The 27,719-nt window shown below is 42.7% G+C and overlaps 1 protein-coding gene across 1 annotated transcript in view; it reads left to right on the top strand.

Annotated features, from left to right (window-relative positions):
• NF1 (neurofibromin 1) overlaps positions 1–27,719 on the top strand; it is a 192,512-nt gene that overhangs the window by 52,879 nt on the left and 111,914 nt on the right. The window contains 8 exon segments of the mRNA XM_044285074.1: positions 1,209–1,292; positions 1,380–1,496; positions 3,850–3,970; positions 3,972–4,032; positions 4,390–4,601; positions 6,377–6,538; positions 12,430–12,533; positions 13,669–13,804. Of these exon segments, the coding sequence (XP_044141009.1) occupies positions 1,209–1,292; positions 1,380–1,496; positions 3,850–3,970; positions 3,972–4,032; positions 4,390–4,601; positions 6,377–6,538; positions 12,430–12,533; positions 13,669–13,804 (997 nt within the window).

Raw genomic sequence — 27,719 nt, 5'->3', positions numbered from 1 at the left:
ATACATCAAAAACAAAAAAGATGAATAAAGATATTTTATCAATAAATAATAGTTTCACACGAACTCCATATATATCAGTCTGCCCAGTAAGTTGGTATATATAATTTGCCATAATAAATAACTCGTATCTAATGCTGGAGCATGGATCCAATAGATCCACTTGAGGCGCAGATTGTACATATAGCAACAGCACTCTGCAAACCAAATAAAGTACAAAAAAGTATTCTAATGCTATGCTTATTATGTAAATGGGCCCGTCTGCCACATGTCAAGACGTTCTCTGTAAGACGGGAACCTAACACTAAATTCTACCTGTTATGTGCCATGACGGCTACCATACGATTCAGCGAATGTAGGTTACACTTGCACGCTGGGCCCGCTTTAATTTCTATCATCTTTGGTGCCAAAATGGCCTCCATTATATCCAAGGAATGCAGGTACCAACATGCATGCCGAGCCCACTCCACACCACTCCTGGTGCCAGATGGCCCTCAACAAATGCAATAAGAGTCCACCCTATACCTCTCCTGGTGCCAAAAGGCTTCCAGTGAGTGAGGGAGAGCAGGCTAAGCTATATAGGGAAGGTATACAGATATTTCCCCCACCAAATTGCATCAAATTGAAACCTCTGAATGGCTGCGGACCCATTCATCATCTGTTCAGGATGTCTTCAGTTCAGTCTTTTTGACTGATCAGGAAGGAGATACTGTAATACTGCAGTATGCTACGGTTTTATCTCCAGCCCCAAAAAAACTGCCGGAACCGGCATTTTTTCCATAGGAATGTATTAGTGCCGGATCTGGCATTCAAAATACCGGAATGCCAGATCCATCCTTCCGGTCTGCGCATGTGAAAAAAAATCAAAGCGGATCAGTTTGTCCGTATGACAAACGGACAGACAGATCCATTCTTGCAATTCATTTTATTAGACTGATAAGGATCCTGATCAGTCTTAAAATGCAATCAGTTTGCATGCGTTTTGCCGGCGACGGAACTGCTTGCCAGAACAGTCTGCCGCGAGTGTGAAAGTAGCCTAAGGGTCTATTCACATGTTCATATTATGACTGTGAAATATGAATAAAGCTATGCAAGAATTCAGCCCCTTTAATATCTCATTTGTATATCCTGCTTTAATGTAAGATGCGATCCTTTATTAGATGCGATCCTTTAAATCATGTAATTTTTACTTCCCCGTTTTTTCTTCTTAGAAATAAGATGGTAGAATACTTGACAGACTGGGTAATGGGAACTTCTAATCAAGCAGCAGATGAAGATGTCAAGTGTCTAACCAGGTACAGAATTTGCTTATCTTCACCATCTGTGACACACATTGTGAGTTTGTTCAGAAGATCAGATTCCTAATTTTTCGTCTTATACAGGGACCTAGACCAGGCAAGCATGGAGGCTGTGGTGTCTCTTCTTGCTGGACTACCTCTTCAACCTGAGGAAGGAGATGGAGTAGAATTAATGGAAGCTAAATCACAGTTGTTTCTCAAGTAGGTGTTTTTCAAATTGTAATTATCTCTGGGGATTTTCCTTGCAGGAAAGTTAATGAATGCTTTCTACAGGTAAGATGTCATCAAGATTAGTTCCTTCCTTCAGAATCTAATGGTTCCTTCATGTGGGACGACGATCTAGCAGATTGTTGGGGAGGAAGTGTTCCTTCCCGATAATCTCCTGATGGCTAGCAGAAGATCTCCTCCAGCTTCTCTCAAAGTATGTGGAGAAGCGTTCGCTAATGCTCTTCCCCCATGTCTTGTCATTTCCTGGCAGCACCATCTGCCACTGGGAAACGATGATCTTTTGTGCTGCACAAATTATACAATAACCTGATGAACAAGCATTTTGCTAGTTCATTGGGTAATTGGCGGTGCATTACACCACCAGATCATCGCTAAAGAGCGTTACTAGTAGCGCTGGTTAGCGATGATCGTTTCAATTGTTGGCCTGTGTAAAGTGCCCTTTAGACACTCTGCGCCTTAGAATTTTTAAATGGCAATACAGTCATGTCAGCATTTCTGACTAGCCAAGCTAGTTGTCATTTTTTTTCCCCTCCCTACATATAGTAGTCTTGCTATCTGCAAAGCACATCTACTTGGCCTGCCTCTGATTTACACCCCCTATAGGAAAGACCCTCTGCTGTCTGCCATTGAATATGCCATTGTGTCACTGATGTGGGTCCCATCTCTCAGACCTGCACCTAGTTCCATAATGGGATTCCACAGACCCCTGTCCCACCTGATAAGGTGTGCACAACTTTCTCCGTTCACTGCTTTGGCGACGCCAGCAAGCGTGCGAATACCCCTTTAAAACGGACTGAACACTCGCAGCAGATTTGCTGATAGGATGTGGTCGTGCACTGTGCAAGCACTGATCTACAAGCACCAGTATGTGGGATACATAATGATCACATAGTCGGCAGTCAGATAAAGCTAATACATTTATAACTGAGCTATGAAATGTGTCATCGGATAATTACTTATTGTTTAAATGTTTGTGGTTAACATATTTATGATATTTTAAATTTTCCACGTCAATATCTGTATTTAAAATATGCCACCAATGACTGAGATGGCACAACCCCTTTAGGGTACATTCACACGTCGGTATGTGTATTGCGGATCTGCAAAACACGGACACCGGCAATATGCGTTCCGCTGGCGTACTCATAGAAAATGCTTTTTCTTGTCCACAACTGCCGCACAATACAAATGCACTATAATACTTTCTAACATAGAAAGTATATTATAACATTGTACAAGGAAGGCAATCCATTAGAACATACATAAAGATACAACGTAACCTTTAATAATGTTACTATGAGGGTCCATTCACACGTCCGTAAGTGTTTTGCACACGGACAGCGGCAATGTACCTTCCGCGATTTGCGGACCGCACATCGCCGGCACTAGAATAGAAAATGCCTGATCTTGTCTGCAATTGCGGACAAGAATAGGACATGTTCTATTTTTTTTTTTTTGCGGAAACGGATGCAGAAGTGTAGATCCGCAAATGCGGACAGCACATTCTGGCCCCTTTGAAAATGAATGGGTCCGCACCTGCTCCACAAAATTGCGGAACGGATGCGGACCCATTTTGCGGACGTGTGAATGGGTAAGACATAGTGTATGTCCACTTATGTCATATTGGCTGATGTACACAAAGTTTAAATGTGCTGCAAGGATAGGCAGCATGGAGAGCAGGACGTCCTGTATCTTAGACATCTGAATCAGGGAAATGCCCAGTCCTAGTTGTCACCCAGGATAGCTAGGGAGTAATTTTTTTTATTTATTTTTTACATAATATAGGTGGGCTCCAGCTGTGGTGAATAAGATTGCTTCTATGATCTTTGTATCTGTTTTATAACGTGTGAATTTGTTTAGAAAGAATGTCTTTTGGGGAAATTCTATGACCTGGGGAACCGCAAAAATCAAATTCCCTGTGACTTTTTAGGGAGCTTTTCTTCAAATTCATATTTTTGGTTGTTCAAGATCAGACAAAATCTAGCCAGGGGGTGGGGGTCAGAGAATGCCATAAAAAAAGAAATGGGACTTATTACTTAGACAGTACTTCCCCTGCCACTACCGAGGCCAGTAATTTGCTCAGCGGTCATGTGTTACTGATGTGGCGTCATCATAGCCAAGTAAACAGAGCCTGGCGGGGGTGTTGGAACAGTGGGGGATTTACTGTCTAAGTTATGTTTTTATTTTTATGGCATTTCCCTCTTTGGTAGATTTCGTCCAGTCTCCCATAACCCCTGTAATGTTGCTTGAAGTAGGATTTATTCTGCAAGTGAGATCATGTATTCCCGCATATTGTTTAACTGTAACCTTTGGTCTCTCTTGTTAGATATTTCACCCTGTTCATGAATTTACTGAATGACTGTAGCGAGGTAGAAGATGATGGGACCCAGACAGGGGGCAGGAAGAGAGGAATGTCACGGCGATTGGCTTCCTTACGACATTGTACAGGTTTTGGCTATGTCAAATCTGTTAAATGCCAATGTAGACAGTGGCCTTATGCATTCAATAGGTGAGTTGACATCATGTTTAATGTCTCTTGTGTTTAGATAGATGTGTGTAGGTATTATGGCTGCAATGAATTTCTACTTGACTCTTACCTAGATCACATTCATTAACTTAGTGCTGATGTAGCAATATGTGGACAGATCTGTTTCAGCACTTTTGGACCTCATCAGTGCAAGCCATTTGTGCTCCAGGGAAAATATGCTAATTGGTATCTAAAAAGAAGAAAAATATCCAAACTGTCATTTCCCTAATTCCTGCTCAGCATTACTTTCCATATCTTCCTGCTGACTCCTCCTGGTGAGATGAAACGTAATAGATTCACGTGGAGCTTATGTTCTAATGCCCCCATTTGTATTTGTAGGTCTTGGCTATCATAAGGATCTACAGACGAGAGCTACTTTTATGGAAGTCCTTACAAAAATCCTTCAACAGGGGACAGAATTTGATACTCTGGCTGAAACAGTCTTGGCTGATCGCTTTGAAAGACTGGTAGAATTGGTCACCATGATGGGTGACCAAGGGGAGTTGCCCATTGCCATGGCTCTCGCCAATGTCGTTCCGTGCTCACAATGGGTCAGTTTGTCTGTTGTTTAGTTTTATTGCTTTGTTGGATTTTTTTACCCTTACTGATCAGCAGTTTGAGAAGGCACCGTCACTTGCAGTATTGTCGCAGCCTTCTCTCTGCCCCACAGCGCCGTACATTGGCTGTGCTTGGTGTCACAGCTCGGCCTCATTGACTTTAATGGGGCTGAGCTGCGCTTAGGCCATATGACCAATGAATGTGAAGTCACATGGCCTAGGCAAAACTGCAAGCACTGCTGCCTTCTCAAACAGCTGATCGTCAGGGTTCCCGCGTGTCGGAACCCCACTAATCAGATACTGATGACCTATCTAGAAGATACTAGTGATGAATTGTCGTAATACATGTTGGAAGTTCACATGAATTGGGTTCTCAAGTAAAACGAGGATGACTTCATTGCAACCGAAGGGGAGCCACTTCCCTGAATCGGCTTTCCATTTCGGCTCATAGAGATAGGTCCTGATTGGTACCTCCCACTGTGTCATCTGTACGCTCCAATGGGTTTGTCTTTGAGATGCCTTTTGAGGTTCCTATTTTAAACTCTTTGTGCCTTAGGCTACTTTCACACTTGCGGCAGGACGGATACAACAGGCTGTTCACCCTGTCGGATCTGTCCTGCCGCTATTTTGCTGTGCTGCTGGACTGCCGCTCCGTCCCCATTGACTATAATGGGGACGGGGGCGGAGCTCCGGCGTAGCACGGCAGTGCACGGCGAAAGGCCGCCGGACTAAAAGTCCTGCATGTTTGACTTTTTATAGTCCGGTGACCTCTCACCGTGAAATGCCATACTGCGCCAGAGCTCCATTATAGTCAATAGGGACGGAGCGGCAGCACGGCGAAATAGCGGAAGGACGGATCCGACAGGGTGAACTGCCTGTTGTATCCGTCCTGCCGCAAGTGTGAAAGTAGCCTTAGCTACAATAGAAACAGCAAAATATATAACTGTTTTGAAGGTTACTTATTACTATCCTTTTAGGAAAATTCTTTTACAGTAGTTTCCAAATATTTTTTTTATACCAGAAACTGCTCTAAAATTCAGTCCACAGTGAAACATACTGAACAATAACAAGTTTTTATCAAGTTAATTATGATTTTCAATTGGTTTAGTTATAGCTTCATAATAGAGATAAAAGGGATCTGATTTCTGATGCTTTGTTAGGCCAAGTTCACACTAGTAATGTGATAAGTTATTTCCATCAGTTATTGTGAGCCAAAACCAGGTGCGGGTTAAAAACACAGAACAGATGCAGCTCTTGCCATTATACCTTATTGTTGAGTGGCCTTCACTACTGGTCTTGGCTCACAATAACTGATGGGAGTCACTGATCAAATAACTGAAGTGTGAACTCAGCCCTAAGGCCTCATGCACACGACCGTTGTTTTGGTCCGCATGCGAGCTGCAGTTTTGGTGGCTTGGATGTGGACCCATTCACTTCAATGGGGCTTGTCCGTTTTGCGGACAAGAATAGGCAGTTATATTAATGGCTGTCTGCGCCGTTCTGCAAATTGCGGAACGCACACGGACGCCTTCCGTGTTTTGCGGATCTGCAAAACACACCACGGTCATGTGCATAAGGCACTGGCAGATGCAGACAGAATGTCCGCTGGCCCCATTAAATATAATAAGATCCGGTGGACATTCCGTCCACATCCGGCGGACACAAACCACTGTACCCTGCCAGACTGTAGCTACCCCCAGTGTGGAGGTAGCCTTATCCCAGTTTTGTAAACTTCGAATTTTAATACTTTTTTTCTTTGCCCTACCCAGGATGAGCTTGCACGTGTCCTTGTGACGCTCTTTGATTCCAGACATCTCCTGTATCAGCTTCTGTGGAACATGTTTTCTAAGGAAGTCGAGCTAGCAGACTCCATGCAGACACTTTTCAGAGGAAACAGCTTGGCTAGTAAAATTATGACCTTTTGTTTTAAGGTGTGTGTATGTAACCTGTAAATTGGATGTTGGCTATTTATTTCTTTGGTTCTTTTTCCAGCTTGGTTTTAGCATGACATGATTGTCCTGTTATATAAATCCTTCATATCTATTATTGTGTATTATATGTTACTTGCAGACCTGTCAATTTAGCTATGTTTATCTTAGAATCTATCCATTGATGTTTTTGTCTTGATATCTATATAAAATGTGTGCATTGGGGGTTGACACTCACCATTCTTTCTGATTATTGTAATAAAGTATATACTTAGGTGGTGCCGGAACTACTGAGCTCAGTGTACTGTGCAGTGGACGGATGCTGGTTATTGTAGCTATGCAGTAACCACTATACTAAAGGCAGAACTGCCCCAAAACTGCTGATCTGTCAGAACCCCACAGATCTGATAGTAATAGCCTATTCTGAGGAAGGGCAATCAGAAGGTCCTGGAAGCTTTCAGCATGTCCTGAGGTCCGTTTACACATAATCGCAGTCGTTCAGACGTTAACCCTTAGGATACTGGAGGTTTTTGCAGTTTCATTTTTCTTTCCTATGTTCCTTTACCCTGCTTTCACACCTGAGCGTTTCCCAAACGCGCGTTTTTGACGCGCGTTTTTTGTAATAGTAAACGCGCGTTTAACGTGCGTTTGTGTCATTGACTGCAGTGTCCTATGGCCACAAACGCGCGTCAAAACGCCCCAAAGAAGCTCAAGTACTTGTTTGAGTGTCGGGCGTTTTACAGCGCGATCGTACGCGCTGTAAACCGCCCAGGTGAGAACCATTCCCATAGGGAAGCATTGCTTTTCATGTGTTGAGCGTTTTACAGCGCGTTTGAACGCACTGTAAAACGCTCAGGTGTGAACTTAGGGTTAGCCATAACTTTTTTTTTTTTTTTTTTTATATTTTCCCGTTCACATAGCTGTATGAGGGCTTATTTGTTTGCAGGCCAAGATGTACTTTCTAAAGCCACCATTTATTGTGGCTCATTTTCTGCAGGACAATCTGTAGTTTTTATTGATACCATCTTGGAGTGTGTGTGACTTTTTGATCACATTTTATTATATTTTTGGGGTAAGAGAAGCCATGAAAAAAAAATTGTAAATTGGCTATTTTGACCTTTTTTCTGTTACACCATTCGCCGTATTGGAAAAATATTTTTATATTTTAATAGTACGGGCGTTTTCAGTCGCGGTGATACAGATGATGTTTATACTTTTTGTTATTTATGTATTTTTTTATATTTTTTTTTTTCTACGGAAAGGGGGGTGATTTTAAACTTTTATATTTTTTTTTCTTTATTTTTATGTTTTTAAACATTTTTTTTTACTTGTTTATAATTTTGAAGCTCATATTTGAGCTTACAAAATCCAATAGTTTTTAATTCTGAACATTCATGGCTTTTTAACCCTTTCATCCCCGGTGTTATTTTTTTTCTTTTTTTTGGGTGCTCCCTGCCTTTCCAAAGCCATAAGTTTTTTTATTTGTCTGTTCACATAGCCATATGAGGGCTTGTTTTTTGCGGGAAAAGTTGTACTTTCCAATGCCACCATTTAATATTGCATATGATGTAGTGGAAAAAAAAATCCGAATGGGGTGAAATAGAATTATTATTATTTTTTATTTACGACGTTTAATGTGCAATAAAACTGACCAGTTAATTTTATTCTACAGGCCAGTATGAATCCGGCGATATCTTTTTATATGCATAGTTTTTCTTGCGTTTTAATAGTAATAAAAAAATTAAAGTGGGAAAAAAATCTGTTTTAGTTTTTGTCGAAATATTTTGACCCCTATATCTTTTTTGTAATTATGTGCACGGAGCTGTATGGGGTTCATTTTTTGCGGGGCGATCTGATTGATTGACTTTTCATTGATACCATTCTGGGGTGTGTGACTTTTTTGGATCACTTTTTATTACATTTTTTGTAGAAAATGAAGTGACCAAAAACGACGAATCGGCCATTTGGACGCTTTTTTTCCGTTTTACTGTTTGCCATATGGGGAACATACTTTTTATATTTTTATACTATGGGCGTTTTCACACATCGCAACACCCATGTTGTGTATTTTTTTTATTTTTGTAATTTTTATTTTAATGTTTATTTTTTTATTTTTACATTTTTTTTTTATACCGCAGTTCCCATAGGGAACTATAACAGGAAATACTATGCAGCAGCCTCCTGTCATTCACAAAGACAGGGGCTGCTGCACACAAGCTCCGGCTCCTCCTATCGCCACACGGGGAGCCTGAAAGTGCGCACTTTTGATTTTCAGCGTACACAGATGCCGTAGTCGGGATTGACCACGGCATCTGAGGGTTTGAATGTCCGCGATCGGCATTACTGCCAGTTGCGGACATGAGCCGTGGGTGTCTGCTATGGCGCCCACAGCGCTCAGGAGCGGGCGCAATCTTTAAAGACCCGGCCAGCGCCGTACTATTACAGCGCTGGGGGTGAAGGGGTTTATTCCCATTTAAATGTCAGAATTGCTAATTTCTTATGTTGGCTATGTTGGATGCCGGTAACTAACTTGCGCTTCCGGGTTTTTTACCCTTTAGATTCCGGTATCTCACTTGATCACGGTATCTAAAAAGCTTTAATTACAGCGATCGGCGTTATTGACACCATGTTTGCCCATTGCTCCAGCGCCTTACATGTACAGCGCTTGTAGCGAAAGTGTTAATTCTCCATTGTCGGCAGCACATCACCTTCTGTAAATAGGGATATGCTGCTGATACAATTTTTATGGGAGCAAACTGTTGTATGAATCATTGTTCATCCCAGCATGCTCATGGTAATTCCTAAATTTAAATTGAAGTAAATGAGTGCCTACTGACCTGCTATATTTTCAGTTGGTGCCCTTACCAGCCATGGTCCCATTCAGACGACCGTATCCATGTGGTAGACCACAAACAGCAGGTCTGCAAGACACGGGACTGGCCATGTTAACTCCGTGCTGGCTTGAGTGGGTTCGTGATTGGCAACTTACAGCAAAAGATAGGACATGTCCTATCTTTTGCAATGCAGTGGCACGGACCTGGGACCCCACGAAAGGGCTTTTGAGTGTTTCCATGGGCACGGTGGCCCTACAGTCGTCTGATTTGGGCCTTTAAAAGGATTATCTAACTTATTTCCGCTGCTAAATTTGTTAAAATAATTCCATAATATTCTCATCACTCAGTACCCTGATATTTTCAGCGCTTCCTCTGATCCATTCTATGTTTAAACAGAAGCAGCGGTGACATAGCGATATATATATATATATATATATATATATATATCGCTATCAGGTGACTGCTGTAGCCAGTTACTGGCCTCAGTGGTCTCATGTCAGTGATTGGCTGCAGGGGTCAAGTTGGGGTATATGGCTAAGTCGCCTCTGCAGGACTTTAGTACAAGTGCTTGAAACGATAGGGGATGAACATATGTTCTCATTTTTTTACAGATTTGGGGCTGCTTTTGAAATAAGTTAGACAACTCCTTTACTTAGGCCTCATGCACACGACCGTTGTGTGCATCCGTGGCCGTTGTGCCGTTTTCCGTTTTTTTTCGCGGACCCATTGACTTTCAATGGGTCCGTGGAAAAATCGGAAAATGCACCGTTTTGCAGCCGAGGCCGTGATCCGTGTATCCTGTCCGTCAAAAAAATATGACCTGTCCTATTTTTTTGACTGACAACGGTTCACGGACCCATTCAAGTCAATGGGTCCGTGAAAGAACACGGATGCACACAAGATTGGCATCCGTGTCCGTGATCCGTGGCCGTAGGTTGCTTTCATACAGACGGATCCGAAGATCCGTCTGCATAAAAGCTTTTTCTGATCTAAGTTTTCACTTCGTGAAAACTCATTTCCGACAGTATATTCTAACACAGAAGCGTTCCCATGGTGATGGGGACGCTTCTAGTTAGAATACACTGCAAACTTTGTACAAGACTGCCCCCTGCTGCCTGGCAGCACCCGATCTCTTACAGGGGGATATGATAGCACAATTAACCCCTTCAGGTGTGGCACCTAAAGGGGTTAATTGTACTATCATATTCCCCTGTAAGAGATCAGGGCTGCCAGGCAGCAGGGGGCAGACCCCCCCCCCCCCCCCAGTTTGAATATCGTTGGTGGCACAGTGTGCCAACCACCATCGCCCCCCCCCCCTCCCTCCCTCTATTGTATTAAATCGTTGGTGGCACAGTGTGCCAACCACCATCGGCCCCCCTCCCTCTATTGTATTAAATCGTTGGTGGCAGTGTGCCAACCACCATCGCCCCCCCCCCCCCCCCCCCGCCACCCCCCTCTCCCTCTATAGCAGTAACATTGGTGGCCGTGTGCGGTCTCAACAGTAGAAGATTCATACTTACCTGCTTGCTGCTGCGATGTCTGTGAACGGCCGGGAGCTCCTCCTACTGGTAAGTGACAGTTCTTTAGCAATGCGCCGCACAGACCTTTCACTTACCAGTAGGAGGAGCTCCCGGCCGGACACAGACATCGCAGCAGCAAGCCGGTAAGTATGAATCTTCTACTGTTGAGACCGCACACTGCCACCAATGTTACTGCTATAGAGGGAGGGGGGGGGGGGGGGATGGTGGTTGGCACACTGTGCCACCAACGATTTAATACAATAGTGGGAGGGACGGGGGCCGATGGTGGTTGGCACACTGTGCCACCAACGATTTAATACAATAGAGGGAGGGAGGGGGGGCCGATGGTGGTTGGCACACTGTGCCACCAACGATATTCAAACTGGGGAGGGGGGGGCTGCCCCCTGCTGCCTGGCAGCCCTGATCTCCTACAGGGGAATATGATAGTACAATTAACCCCTTTAGGTGCCGCACCTAAAGGGGTTAACTGTGCTATCATATCCCCCAGTAAGAGATCGGGTGCTGCCAGGCAGCAGGGGGCAGTCTTGTACAAAGTTTGTAGTGTATTCTAACCTGAAGCGTCCCCATCACCATGGGAACGCCTCTGTGTTAGAATATACTGTCGGATCTGAGGTTCACGAAGTAGCTCATATCCGACAGTATATTCTAACATAGAGGCGTTCCCATGGTGATGGGGACGCTTCAAGTTAAAATATACCATCGGATTGGAGAAAACTCCAATCCGATGGTATAAAAGAACTCCAGACTTTACATTGAAAGTCAATGGGGACGGATCCGTTTGAAATGGCACCATATTGTGTCAACATCAAACGGATCCGTCCCCATTGACTTGCATTGTAATTCAGGACGGATCCGTTTGGCTCCGCACGGCCAGGCGGACACCAAAACGACTTTTTTTTCATGTCCGTGGATCCTCCAAAAATCAAGGAAGACCCACGGACGAAAAAACGGTCACGGATCACGGACCCCGTTTTTGCGGACCGTGAAAAAAAACTGTCGTGTGCATGAGGCCTTACACTGAGGTGAATCATGGCATGTAAATTAAAGGGGTCAGTGGGAACCCCACTGATCGTCTGTTTGAGAAGGCAGTAGCGATTAGAGTAGCACCGCAGCCTTCTCTCTGCAAACCTAGCATACCGGAAAACCCCTGTAAGCAATGTACAGTCTGGAGCAAATAGCCAGATGCACTATGATTGCTGTTTAGTATGATGGATTCTGCTATTATTTAAATGTAGTACAATGGAAGGTCTGTCGCCTGTTTTCACGGGAGAGGTATCGAATTAAAAAAAGGTTTTGACTTTTTCTGCACTGCAAGATTCAGGCCTTACTTGTGTGTAACAGATAAGTTTGTAATATTATAAACCAATAGATATCCAGTGAATGAAAATGATTTGCATTCATGGTGCCTTCAGTGAGCGTTTTTTTTTGTTATGGTCTAGTCATCTCTATTTCAATCCTTTACTAATGTTGGCTTGGTGTCAGTGCACTTTTTTGATGCAGTTTCTTGTTCTGTCTTTAGGTTTATGGGGCCACCTATCTCCAGAAGCTTTTGGAACCCTTGCTGAGAGTAATCATTACAGCCCCAGAGTGGCAGCATGTCAGTTTTGAGGTCGACTCTACAAGGTTTGAGTTTTTTTTATATGTTTAAATCAGTGTGGTATAGGTTTTACAAGTTACTGCTTTTATCCTCAGTGTTTGAAAATGATTGTATTATGAGAAAGCATGGGATGACTTTGGGGTATAGTCACACGTTCAGGATTCTAATTTCATGCATTTTCAAGAGGATCCGCGCAGAAATCTGAGTATTAGGCCTCAGGGCTTATTCACGCATCAGTGTTTGGCTAGTAAATTCCAGCAGTGATTCTGAGCCAAAACCAGACGCAGGTTAAAAACAGGTGCAAATCTTTCCATAAGGCCTCTTGCACATGACCGTATGGCTTTTTCAGTATTTTGCAGTACGCAAAAAAACGATCCGCAAAAAATACGGATGACGTCCATGTGCATTCCGTTTTTTGCGGAACGGAACAGCTGGCCCCTGATAGAACAGTACTATCCTTGTCTGTTATGTGGACAATAATAGGACATGTTCTATCTTTGAACGGAAAAACGGACATATGAAAATGGAAGGCATACGGAGTACCTTCCGTTATTTTTGCGGATCCATTGAAATGAATGGTTCCGTACATGAAACGCAAGAAGAAAAAAAAAGTTTGTGTGCAAGAGGCTTTATACCGCATCTCTGTGTAGCCTCCACTTCTGTATTTGTTAATAACAATCACTGGTAAATCGCTGAACGTGTGAATAAGGACTTAGATTTCTTTCATGGGTGTGCCTGTGGATCCACACAAGTAAATGACATTGGGGCTCATCCATGACTTTTCCATGTGGAATCTTTAAAAAGAATGACCATGCTCATCCTTCTTGTGGATGATTTTGTTTTCTGCTATATGGACTAAAATCTGTGTGTGTTTTTCTGGAGCATGTGAATGGGATATTACACAGTCACATTACTATGACCCCTGTCTACTTTTGACATTGGCAGCGAGTCGCTCACGAAGAAAGTCAAGTGTCGTGAGTTGGCCTGGTGGGTATGTAAGGTGTTTGATAGGCTGTCTACCGGTGCAGGGCCTGATTCATAAAGTATTACAAAAGACTATATTCCCTCATGATGTTACAAAAATATCTAGTATATTGTCTTATTAATCACCAATTTGAATGTGTCTTTTCTTCTATTTTGGAACTGTAATTAATGTTGAAGGTTGGATGGAGTTGAAGTCCTTGAAGAAAATCAGCGTTGTCTTCTGCAGATGACTGAGAAGTTCTTTCATGCCATTATAAACTCGACCCTTGAGTTCCCTACCCAGTTGCGGAGTGTGTGCCATTGTTTGTATCAGGTATGCACAGTTCTGAAATAAAGGATGGGGCTTTTTTAATTTATCCTGATATTTGGCACGGTTTTTTTTCTTCTCCTTAGATATTTTGCTTTTCTATATTCCGTTGTTTCTGCTTGTGTTTTATGTTTTTTATGTAATATAACTAATGATTACCCATGATTCTTAGCTTGGTTCCATTTAGAGGTTTACACGCTATCAGTTGTATGAGTTTCACTTTTGAAGAAGCTTCTATTAAGGACTAATCCACCAGTTGCTGTTGTCTGACACATGCTTTCTTCTCTGCACTTTCACGCACAGTATTTGGTGTATCTTGAATGTCCCGGCCACCAGTGTAAAAACTTGTTCTGGATGTTTTTGGATAAAACAACTCATTTGAGTAAACGCTATTGTCCTGTTCATGAACAATGTATATAGCTATAAAAGAGTATATCCGCTGTGTTGATACTGTCATCTGGGCACTTGTACTACATGTAACAGCCAGGTCCTGAACAGTCATTATGCCAAGTTGGTAATATACCTTGTACATAAAGTTTTTCTTCATCCATGGTATCAGGTACAGTGGTACTTTCCTTTTGATGTCTGGAATTTGCCAACCCCCCCCCCCCCATAACTCGAAGTTCAGAAGTTGATAAAGTTGAGATTTGATTGCTCCTATTTACTTTTCCCATTAGCAGAATTTAACAGCATTTATAGATTTGTGTTTTTCTTCATGTTTATATTGTAAAATACCTTTGTAAAATCACCTGTTTATTCATATGGATGTGCCGTGTTTTAAAAACGCAGCCCCTAAGGGCTCTTTCACACAAGCAGATGCCGTGCGGATAATCCGCTGCGTAAAAGGTTGTCAAGCCCCGTTCTGGACAGCGGAAGCACGGAGCATTAACATGATTGATGCTCCGTGCCTCTGATCTTTTTACTACAATATCACAGTGACAACTTTATCTCACCATGATTTTGTAGTAAAAAGATCACAGAGAGGCACGGAGCATTATCAGTCACGTTAATTATTGCTCAGTGTCTCTGCTGTCCGGAACGGGGCTTGGCTCACGGGATCCGCTCGTGTGAAAGAGCCCTAAGAGATCTGGGAGCAGTGGCTGCTGGAAACCACCAAAAAGAGGAGCTTTTAAAGGAATTCTTCAGTTTACTAAACTATGGTGATTGCTGTTTGAATTCTAGCTAATGGTCACAGGCAGCAAGTTAACCCTGTGCATTCAGAACATGCAGTCACGCTCCCTTCTACCTGTTCTCATCTTCGTTCTGAGGCTGCAGTCACATAACTTTGTAGCCCTTTATGGGGGGCGTTATATCTGATAACCTGAAAAAGGTCTTCACATGTATATCACAAAGGGTTAATTTACTTTAATGGGTTAAACAGCGTTCAAAGAATTCATGTTTGAACTGTTTGACCTGTATTCCACTCCTTTCCGGCATTTTCGCCAGACAGAATAGCATGGTAGACTACTATTCTGCCTGTTTTGTGAAAATGCAGCAGTGGAATGGAAAACCGGTCCAAACACAGTCCAAAGATGAATACTTTTAACTGTGTTTAACCCAACAAAGTTAAAGGGGTTGCATTAGAGCTGCGGCCTTCTCACAGCTTTCCCTAGGCCAGTGACAACACGCTCATAGTTCACGTGGCCTAGGCACAGCTCAAACCCATTGAAGTGAATGGGGCTGAGCGCTATACCAAGCACACCCGCTATACAATGTACGGTGCTGTGCTTTGTAAGCACAGAGAAGGCCACGGCGCTCACAGGAGCATCGGTGCCTTCTCAAACCACCTAGCGACATGGGTCCTGAGTGTCGGACAGATACTGATGACCTATCCAGAAGATAAATCATCAGTTCTAAAGTCTCAGAAAACCCTTTTAAAGAACCAGTCGCAGTATACATTTGAATACCATTTTCAGGTATGTAGATGTATACCCCCAGCTGTCTAGCGTACATAGCCTGTGCTTGTAAATCTCGAGAATACGATAATAGCTCACCTTTTTCCTGGCTGTGACGGTCTGCTGGCCAGGAAGAAGGAGGTGTCCACCGAGGAAACTAAATGTCTCCTCCTCCCTTTGCTGATGCTCTGAATTAGCATATCAGCGGGGGGCACGGCCGCACTACAGTCAGCCTGTCTGCCAATACTTTATGCTCCATCAGTGAAGTTCATTGAAATCATTTGAATGAACGGGTTGTGAACCTTGTGTACACACAGCCAAAGGCATGGTGTCCAAGCTTCCCCAGGTATGTTCTAATTTAGTTCTGCCTAGGGTGATATGCAGAACTTTCACATTGCTTTATTCTGCTGTAAAGGGATATGGCCATATCCTAGGACAGTGATGGTGAACCTTTTAGAGACAGAGTGCCCAAACTGCAACCAAATACCCACTTACTTTTCGCAAAGTGCCAACACGGCAATTTAACCTGAATACCAATATAGTACATCTTCCATGTACTTTATCATTTAGCTATAATAGCTTAATAGCCTACATTCAGTGCGCTGCCTGTGCTGTTCATAGTGCGTCCTGTGCTGATGAATGGCAGGAAAAGTCTAAAGCATATTGGTACGCCATAGACTTTTTCCAAGGTGCGGGTGCCCACAGAGAGGGCTCTGAGTGCCGCCTCTGGCACCCGTGCCATAGGTTCGCCATCACTGTCCTAGGACAACAAGGTAGTTTACGTGTGGTCCTGTGTGTTTAAAGAGGGTACCGAAGAACCCTTTTCATTAGTTAAGCTGAGCAGGGAAATGTTTTTCTCCTTCCAGTACCATGATTTCTGGTTCTTGGAATAACATTTGTTGTCGTACAGTTTGTCCTCAGAATCTTTTGAACTTCCAGGTTATATCGGCTTGCAGTGTCGTAGTAGGAGCACTTTGAGAACATGTAACATTTATGTGCAACTTTATGGCTTAAATTTCTTTTTCTCCCCTTTAGCACTATAATATTGGGGTAAGGCTCCTTATGCCTACACATTTGTCATAAGCAACTTTAAAACTTCCAGTGCATACATTAAATGTGTTATCAGCAAATTTTTATTTTTAATTTTCTGTCTAAATATCTGTTTAAACAAAAAACATAAAATGCTGCAGTTTTCGCACTAAGTCTTGGTTTGTACAGATCACTTTACTGCAGTGATCCGTCATTCTAATCCTGCCTGTAAAGATATCATCTTTGTATCTAGATTTGAAAGGATTCACCATAGGTAGTTGCCAAAGCTTCTCTATTCTTCCCTTGTACAGTGACCTCTGCACAGGTCACAGAGCATGCCTAGAAGACTCTCCCATAGAAGTCAATGAGGTTGGGGGGGCGTGGCCGGATGTGGAGCTGAGCAGACGCAAGCCGCGCTAGCTCCAGAGCCTGCAAGCGAATTAAGCTGCCCACAGCAAAGGCAATAACCTCAACATTAGCCAAAGGACGTGGGAAACCCTCCGGAACCACATCTTACCAATTACAGGTATGGGTCGCACTAGGAGGAAGCGCCCAGAAAAATAAAGGCATTCAGCATGGCAGCCGGAGGAATCCAAGATGGCGCACGCTCCTCACACCACACGGCGTCTGAGGCACAGTCAGATAATACGCTTTCCAACGCACCTCACAATTGCAGGAGGAAGAAGTCCCTCGCATTTATCAAACCCTCCCTCATGAGCAAACCCCTCTCCATCAAAAAAGCAGCAAGCATCAGCAGCTGCCTCTTACCAGCATACACTACAAGATGTAGCAGCCTCCTATAGTGAAGGAATCTCACTCCAGGAGAGGGGCACCTATATAACCCACTCTCCTTCACCCCCAAATGTCAGTGGCCAGTCTGCACCAGTCACAGAAGCCACTCTAAGGTCCCTACTGTCACTCTAAGGCAGGGATGTCAAACTCGTGGCCCTCCAGCTGTTGCAAAACTACAACTCCCATCATGCCTGGGCATACTGCAGCTATCAGGGAATGCTGGGAGTTGTAGTTTTGCAACATCTGGAGGGCCATGAGTTTGACATCCATGCTCTAAGGCATCAATTTCATGCCTAATCTCAGAATGATTCAACCAACCCACATATGTTCCCTGGCAAGCCAACCATTTACTATTTAGCTTTACCTTCCACGCAATCCCAAATCAATGAAGCCCTTACAGAATATTTCAAGTACAATTGTACTCCAGAAGTACAACCCACTACAACTTGGTGCGCACACAAGGCTTATATAAGAGGCCACCTTATCCGTATTTCATCCCTTTTTTTTTTTAAAGACGCACCCGTACAGAACAACTATGTGCATCTATTACCAATTTAGAAACTATAGATAAAATACACCCCTCCATACTATAAACACACAATAGATCTTATTTATGTAGCAAAAGCAAATCGAGCACTTTCTCTGCTCATATCTTTGGATGCGGAAAAGGCCTTTGATCGAGTGCTTTGGGGGTACTTGGAGGCAGTACTGTCAAAATTTGGCATACAGGGACAATTTGCCAAAGCTATAGGCATGCTCTGCTCTAAACCTTCAGCTAAAGTCCTTATAAATGTTCAACCAATTCCAAATTTATAATGGAACAAGACAGGGATTCCCCCGTTATCTTCGCACTAATAATTGAGCCCTTAAAGGAAAGTATAAGAGCTCAGCCACAGATTACAGGAATTAAAATCTGAGAGAAAAAAAATCACGAAATTGGATTATTTGCCAATGATATTATATTGGCACTAACCAACCCAACAGTGTCTCTACCCAGTGTGATGCAAATTTTAAAGTCTTTTAGTTCAAGCTATAATAAGAAACTGAACGTTGCCAAATGCCAGGTCCTTAACCTTGGCCTGAAAGATTCAGACCTTACTACAGTGAAAGCCAACTTCCCCTTTAAATGGAACTCAGAACATATCACATACTTAGGAATCAAACTAACCTCATCAACCACCAACCTTCTACCAGTAAACCTAAAATATCTAAAGGAAAAATTTAAAAATGACCTAAATAAAATGAAAAATCACGAAATTTTATGGATGGGAAGTATCTCAGCCCTAAAAATGTTTATTATCCCACAAATCCTTTATCTTTTCCGTAACCTGCCAATCCCTATCCCCATAAAACATCTAAAAGAAATCCAAAGATCACTTCTTAAGTACATATGGTAGGACAAAAATCCAAGAGTCAAAGCAGGTATACCTTATTTGCCTATTCCAAAAGGGGGGTTAGGATGTCCATCCATTATTAGATACTATAGAGCTTACATTTTTGAACAATTGAGATTTACATTGTTAAATCATCCCAACAAACATTGGATCTCTATTGAGAACTATACTGTATAATTGGTGTGAATGACCCTCAGGTATTTTTCTATTTTAGATCCCTACAGAACAGCCCATGTGCTCTTGAAATCCCACTACTATTCAAGCTGCACTTGAAATTTGGATCCTAATGTCAACCAAATTGAATCTTAACATCTCCCTTTCTGAAATCCCTTTGGCGGTTGTGGGGTAATGTACCTAGACCTGAACATTTATAATTGGATTGACTTGGGAATCAAAAGATTGGGAGACCTTTTTACCAATTGTACTTTAAGTTCCTTTACGGACTTATGCCTGAAATTTGAAATTCCTCATAGGGAATTCTTTGAATACTTACAAATCGGGCACTACTTCCCTTCGATGAGTTTTCCCGTAATCGCTGACACTTCCCAACTGATGAAAGTCTTAGGAAACCCATTGACTAATCTTTAAGCACTATCTCTGTTATCATTTTATGACAGATTTTGGACTCCCCATTGACTCCATTACTTAGTAAATCGGAATCGGCATTAAACTTTGCATTCTCTATCATGTGTGCCTCCTCTAAATGTATTAACCATCTGGAAAACTCCAGGAAAATTCTCTACAGATGGTGTTATACTCCTCATAGATTATCTAAAATGTACCCCTCATCTTCCCAGGTCTGCTGGAGATGTTCATCGGCAGAAGCGGATATGGAGCACATATAGTGGGAATGCAGGAAAATTTAATTCTTTTGGAGCTCAATTAATACAATTTTAACGCAATATTCCAATTTCACTATCGATGGCCCAAGGAGGCTTGCTCTCTATTTATTCATTTAGATTCTTTCCCAGACTCTTCCCGAACAATTATTCTTCATATGATTATAGCAACCGGAATGAAAATTTCTCACTAAAATCCAAACCCTCCTTCGTTAATGGAAATAGTCAACTCTGTATCTATATGAGATGATTAACGCTTCAGTCTGTAACAAACTAGCCAAGTTCAGGGTTATATTTGGCTTCACTCCCAATTCAACAAAGTCTCACTAGCTTTATGATGTAAAGTCGAACATACTACTCCTTGTCATCTTACCTTTTATTTATACCTCCCCTTTTTCCTCTCTCTGATATTACTTACCGTATTATAGTATATTATGTTTCCTTTCCTTGTTTCCCTATGTTTATGGGACTATAAGGATCATGTAAGACCAAATTAATATTTGAAAATAAGCTACACAACGCATATTCTTGTATGTACAGTAATCTTATTTTATTATTGAAATCAATAAAAAACATGTTAAAAAAAATAAAATAAAAATCAATGAGGTTCCCTCCTGACCATGGGGCTGCCATAACACAATCTTCTTAATGCTTTCTAAGCAAGATGGCAGCCCCCATAATAATGTGCAGGAAATAGAATAAATCTGCAATCAGAAAAAATCAGGTTTTAACTGGCAGAAAATTTTTTGGCGTGATACTTCCTTTAAATCTATTGACCTTCTTGGGACAACATCTCGGGGTTCTTTTTTTTATCGTTCGGAATTGCAAAGCCGACACATCTACTACATCTAGAGGAATCCAGTAAAAAATGTTTTCAGTGACGTATGTTTTGTTTAGCATGACACCTAATAGATAAACCCATACCTCCAAGTTATTCCACTGGGAAAGCCTTTCTACAAAAACCTTGGACAGACACTGCAGAATGCAGCAACCCCCTGAAGATCCTGTATAGAGAATCGGAGTGGTAGGGACCATGATCAAGTGGTGTTACAGTGTACTCCCTCGGACTATTGCTCTCTGGGTATTGGTGGTGGGAAAATATAGTACTAAGGAGGCCAGAGTTAAATGGAACCTGTCACTGGGATTTTGTGTATAGAGCTGAGCATATGGCTTGCTAGATGGCCGCTAGCACATCCGCAATACCCAGTCCCCATAGCTCTGTGTGCTTTTATTGTGTAAAAAACAAAAACAAACAAAAAACGATTTGATACATATGCAAATTAACCTGAGATGAGTCCTGTTCCTGACTCGTCTCACGTACAGGACTCCTCTCAGGTAAATTTGCATATGTATCAAATCGTTTTTTACACAATAAAAGCACACAGAGCTATGGGGACTGGGTATTGCGGATGTGCTAGCGGCCACCTAGCAAGCCATATGCTCAGCTCTATACATAAAATCCAGGTGACAGGTTCCCTTTAAATGTAACATAGTGCAACGTAGAACTTCCAATTACATTCAATAGCAGTAATTTCCAAGTGCAATTCTCTCTGGCCACCAGCAAGGAATCTGTAGGCAGGTTGGATGGCTGCAGTTAAGCACTGAGGTTGTATTGGCCTTGTAAATTTCTGGGTGATGGTTGTCTTGGTCCCCTCACCTTACAGCAGTGTCTGTAGATGCTGATGTAGCCACTCACTCTACTGTCTTTATGCTCAAGTATTTACGAGTAGCTGTCAATAGAGATTAGGTAAGTGGAGCAGGAGCTTTGAAGGTTGCTTCCTCTCCTCTGTGTTCACACAGGAAGTCCCCCTCTGTGCAGGGAGCAGGTACGGCCCACTCCTACTAAAAGGGGAGGAACAAGGTGGTTTTTGCCAACCATTCTTTGCTTGTAACTACGGCCAGAAGCAAACAATAAAATACATAATGGTTTGTTGGTCCAGATACAGACTAGATTACAGTACAGACATTAGCAAAAGGGATGATGTAAAAACCAAACATGTAACTGTGCTCATTATGTAAAAATACACACTCATAAAAAAGAATAAACTTACAGGTCTTATTCTATAAATTGGATTTGTTCTGGTTTTGTGTTAATCACTTTGGAAATATTCTGTAATCATAGAAAACAATGTATTTTGCAGAATCCTTACAGTGTACTATGGTCATACAGAAAGGCAGTGCTTGTATAGGGTTAACAGAAGCTGTAGTCTTGCTGACCCCTCAAAAAGGGCAGACTATAGAGACAACATGGGAATTAACAAGTCCTTTTGTGATGAATATTACATGAATAGTCTGTCCTTAAATATCATCCTTTCCTGTAATACAATCTCGGTTGGTTTGGACTATTATTGTGCGCACAGTGAGCAGCAAAGTGCCTGCTATGATAATGAGCGCTGTAATTGATTTAGGTAAGAAACTTAAAATTGTATGTATGATGCAGTAATGTGTGTAACGTAACGCTATACAAAGCTGAGTCCTAGACCACCCAGTCTATTTTTTGTTGTCTTAGTAATAATTTCCAGAGCGTCTAATGTACAACTAAAATAATATATACAGTGTTTTACCCAAGCTATAATAGCAGATTATTAAGACTAGCGCACACCTTCAGGTTGTTCTTAAAGAGGACCTTTCACTAGTATACAAACTAAAAACTAACTATACCTGTGGGCAGAGCGGCGCCCAAGGGTCCCCCTGCACTTACTAGTATGCCTGGGCGCCGCTCCGTTCGCCCGGTATAGGCTCCGGTGTCTCAGCTCCGTCTGTTGTACTGGACTTTTTTGTAGGAGGAGTGTCCCTTGCTGCAGTGCTGGCCAATCGCAGCGCACAGCTCATAGCCTGACTAGTAAGTGCAGGGGGACCCCTGGGCGCCGCTCTGCCCACAGGTATAGTTGGTTTTTAGTTTGTATACTAGTGAAAGGTCCTCTTTAAGATTGAAAATAAAAAAAATCCACATGTGCTATGAGCAGGCGTACATTTACATTTGCACCATTTTTGTCTTTCGTCTTGATTGATTAGTCGAATGTCCTTGACCATACCTTCTCCCCACTCAACCCCGACAAGTTGCAAATATGGCGTGCTCCAAAATGTGCTCATTTACATTACAAAACGGTCATCATGAAGCTTTTTGTAAATTTCCTCCTCCAGATAGTGTTTTTTTTTTTTTTAAATCTGATCATTTTTATTGATTAAAATATGTATATATATTTTTTTATATTTTTATAAAACATGTACAAAACAAGTGCACTTCAGAACAAGATATGTCATTCAGATTCAAAAAGACATTGTGTAGACAATTCAATCATAATTAGTCAAAGAATAAATCGTGAGTGCAATCCCACAACAACAAATACCTCCCCAGTCCCCCCGAGACAGAAAACATAAGTCTTCAGCCAATATAACCCGTACATAGCAGCAGGTAGAATAGCATACATTTCTTTGTCAGTTAATGAGAAAACACAGGTGGTGGCACCCCCCAGGGGCAGCGGCAGCTTCCATCAATAGCCTGCACTCACCCAGCAGATTGAGCGATGTTATCCCATAATGCGTACTATGCCTCTATTAAGAGCCAGCCAAGGACTACATACCCCGGATCTGTCTATTCATAGACTCCAAATACTCACATTTTGAAAGGCAATTTCGTTTGAGATATACCCCCCTTTCCAATCAAATCACTCCATTCGGCCTAGCAGTAAACTCTGCTATAGGCCTCATGCACACGACCGTTGTGTGCATCCGTGGCCGTTGTGCCGTTTTCCGTTTTTTTTCACGGACCCATTGACTTTCAATGGGTCCGTGGAAAAATCGGAAAATGCACCGTTTGGCAGCCGCATCCGTGAGCCGTGTTTCCTGGCCGTGAAAAAAATATGACCTGTCCTATTTTTTTCACGGCCAACGGTTCACGGGCCCATTCAAGTCAATGGGTCCGTGAAAGAACACGGATGCACACAAGATTGGCATCCGTGTCCGTGATCCGTGGCCGTAGGTTGCTTTCATACAGACGGATCTGAAGATCCGTCTGTATAAAAGCTTTTTCTGAGCTAAGTTTTCACTTCGTGAAAACTCATTTCCGACAGTATATTCTAACACAGAAGCGTTCCCATGGTGATGGGGACGCTTCTAGTTAGAATACACTGCAAACTTTGTACAAGACTGCCCCCTGCTGCCTGGCAGCACCCGATCTCTTACAGGGGGATATGATAGTACAATTAACCCCATCATATCCCCCTGTAAGAGATCAGGGCTGCCAGGCAGCAGGGGGCAGACCCCCCCCCCCTCCCCAGTTTGAATATCATTGTGCGGCCCCCCCCCCCCCCTGTTGTTAACTCGTTGGTGGCCAGTGTGCGCACCCCCCTCCCTCCCTCTATTGTTTTAATACATTGGGGCCAGTGTGCGCGCGCCCCCCCAACCCCCCCTCCCTCCCTTTATTGTTTGAATACATTGGGGCCAGTGTGCGCGCCCCCCCCCAACCCCCCCTCCCTCCCTCTATTGTTTGAATACATTGGGGCCAGTGTGCGCGCGCCCCCCCAACCCCCCCCCCCCCCCTCCCTCCCTCTATTGTAATCATCATCGGTGGCAGCGGAGTAGAAGATTTTCATACTTACCTGGCTGCTGGCTGCTGCGATGTCTGCGTCCGGCCGGGAGCTCCTCCTACTGGTAAGTGACAGCAATGCGCCGCACAGACCTGTCACTTACCAGTAGGAGGAGCTCCCGGCCGGACACAGAGATCGCAGCAGCCAGCAGCCAGGTAAGTATGAAAATCTTCCACTCCGCTGCCACCGATGATGATTACAATAGAGGGAGGGGGGGGGGGGGGGGTTGGGGGGGCGCGCGCACACTGGCCCCAATGTATTAAAACAATAGAGGGAGGGAGGGAGCGCGCGCACACTGGCCCCAATGTATTCAAACAATAGAGGGAGGGAGGGGGGGGGGGTTGGGGGGGCGCGCGCACACTGGCCCCAATGTATTAAAACAATAGAGGGAGGGAGGGAGGGGGGTGCGCACACTGGCCACCAACGAGTTAACAACAGGGGAGGGGGGGCCCACTGGCCACCAATGAGTTAAAAACAGGGGGGGGGGGGGGTCTGCCCCCTGCTGCCTGGCAGCACCTGCCAGGCAGCAGGGGACAGTCATGTACACAGTTTTTTTGTATATTCTAACCTGAAGCGTCTCCATCACCATGGGAACGCCTCTGTGTTAGAATATACTGTCGGAAATGAGTTTCACGATGTAGCTCATATCCGACAGTATATTCTAACATAGAGGCGTTCCCATGGTGATGGGGACGCTACAAGTTAAAATATACCATCGGATTGGAGAAAACTCCAATCCGATGGTATAACAGAACTCCAGACTTTACATTGAAAGTCAATGGGGACGGATCCGTTTGAAATGGCACCATATTGTGTCAACATCAAACGGATCCGTCCCCATTGACTTGCATTGTAATTCAGGACGGATCCGTTTGGCTCCGCACGGCCAGGCGGACACCAAAATGACTTTTTTTTCATGTCCGTGGATCCTCCAAAAATCAAGGAAGACCCACGGACGGAAAAACGGTCACGGATCACGGACCAACGGAACCCCGTTTTGCGGACAGTGAAAAAATACTGTCGTGTGCATGAGGCCATAACTGGAGGAAACCGCTGAATCCACTTCGCTGCCAGTGTTTTACATGCCTGGTATAGCATTCTATTAATACCTATAATAGGCGGCTGTAAGCTGTCCATCAAAGATACCAAGCAGACACGTTTTAGGATCAGGGGAAGAGTTTGCGCTGTAAGTTTTATTTATTAGTTGTACAACGTCATGCCAGTATACTTTCAGGTTATCAGCGCTCCACAACATGTGAGATAAGTCAGCCCCTGCCACACTGCGGACAGCGGGAGTCAGTTCTATATCCAATTTTAAAGAGAAATACCGGGGTTTTATGTACTCTATGTAGCATAAACAGCTGCGATAGCCTAGCTGCTTTACTAAGGGATTAATTTGGGGTTAATGCAAGCACTTCTTCCCACTGGGTGTCAACAATTGTTCCCACATCCTTTTCCCATTTTGCTTTAATCTGAGTCAGGAATTTCTGAAAGTAGTCCTCATGCAATGAAAAATAGACTTTTGAGATGGCTCCTTTTACAGACCCTATTGCCACCACAGCATGAAGCGTCTGATTAGTCGTGTACTGTAGTGAGGAAAGCCTGGCTTGCGCATCCAATGGGTGCCTCAGCTGCAAGTATTTATAGAAATGCGTGGAGGGGAGGCCAAACTCATAATTCAGGTAAGAGGATTATTCCAGATGGGGGAGAGATTCAACAGTCACGAGAAACCCAAGGTCTCTCTAGCCTTAGTCCACCCCCTTCTCATAAGCCCCAGAATTGGAGCAGATTACAATTACAGAAGTATTGTAATGCATTTTAAAGGGGATCAGACCCCCAAATATTAAAGTCCTAGAGTAGGACAAAAATAAAGTGAAAAAAGAAAGTAAAAAAAAAAGTTTTACAAAAAAATTACGTTTAAGTTAAAAGCGTTCTTTTCCCAAAATAAAGTAAAAAAATAAATAAAATGCAAAAAAAAATAGGGAAAAAAAGAAAAGTAGACATATTGGGTATCGCTGCGTCCGTATCGACCGGCTCTATAACTATATCACTTGATCCACCCCGTCAGGTGAAAGCCATAAAAAAAAAGTGTACAAAAAGCAATTTTCTAGTCATCTTGCCTCACAAAAAGTTTAATACCAAGTGATCCAAAAGTCTTATGTACCCCAAAATGATACCAATCAAACAGTAATATCATCCCGCAAAAATGAGCCCCTACCTAAGACAATCGCACAAAAAATTAAAAAATAGGGCGCTAAGAAAATGGCAAAACAAAAACAAAATTTTATTCTGTTCAAAAATGATTTCACTGTGTAAAACTTAACAAAAATAAAAATGATAGACTTTTTAGTTATCGCCGAGTCCGTAACAACCTGCTCTATAAAAATATCACATTCTATGCCCCCTCAGGTGAATGCTGTAAAAAAAAAAAAAAAAAAATATGCGAAAACCATTATTTTTAACTTGCCTCACAAACATTTTATACCAAGCGATCAAGTCTTATGTACCCCAAAATGAAAAAAATAAAAACCAATGGCACCCATAAACCTATCCATCAAAATCTGCGCTGCAAAAGACATATGGCGCTACTTCTGTTCTGAGTCCTGCCATGTGCCCCCACAGAAGTTTACCACCACATATGGGGTGTTGCCGTATTCAGGAGAAAATGCGTAACAAATTATGGTATGCTTTTTCTCCTGTTACCCCTTGTGAAAATGAAAAATTTAGGGCTAAAGCAACATTTTATTGGACGAAATTAAACTTTTCATTTTTACAGCCAAGTGCTTCCAAATTCTGTAAAACGCTTAGGGGGTCAAAGTGCTTAGTACCCCCTTTAATATATTTGTTAAGGGGTGTAGTTTCCAAAACTGGGTCACTTTTTGAGGCTTTCCACTGTAGGGATACGTCAGGGTCTCTTCAAATACAAGATGGTTTCTAAAAACCATTCTAGAGAAATCTGCCTTTAAAATCCATATGGCGTTCCTTTCCTTCTAACCATTGCCACGTGCCCATAGAGCAGTTAACCCCCACATATGGGATATTTCTGTAAACTGCAGAATCAGAGTAATATATATTGAGGTTTATTTTGCTGTTAACCCTTGCTGTGTTGCAAGAAAAAATTAACATAAAAAATCTACCAAAAAAGGGAAATTTTGAAATTTCACCTCCATTTTCCTTGAATTCTTATGGAACACCACAAGGGATAACAAAGTTTGTAACATCAGTTTTGAATAACTTGAGGGGTGTAGTTTCTAAAATGGGGTCATTTATGGGTGGTTTCCATTCCGTAAGCCCCTCAAAATCACTTTATAACTGAATTGGTGCTTAAAAGTTTTTGGGGAAATTTTTGTCCTAAAAAAAAATATTTACAAAATGATGCCAAC

Source organism: Bufo gargarizans, chromosome 3 (genome assembly GCF_014858855.1).
Source record: "Bufo gargarizans isolate SCDJY-AF-19 chromosome 3, ASM1485885v1, whole genome shotgun sequence".
Classification (NCBI taxonomy): domain Eukaryota; kingdom Metazoa; phylum Chordata; class Amphibia; order Anura; family Bufonidae; genus Bufo; species Bufo gargarizans.
The sequence above is the reverse complement of the archived record's forward strand: the minus strand, read 5'-3'. Positions and strand labels throughout refer to the sequence as shown.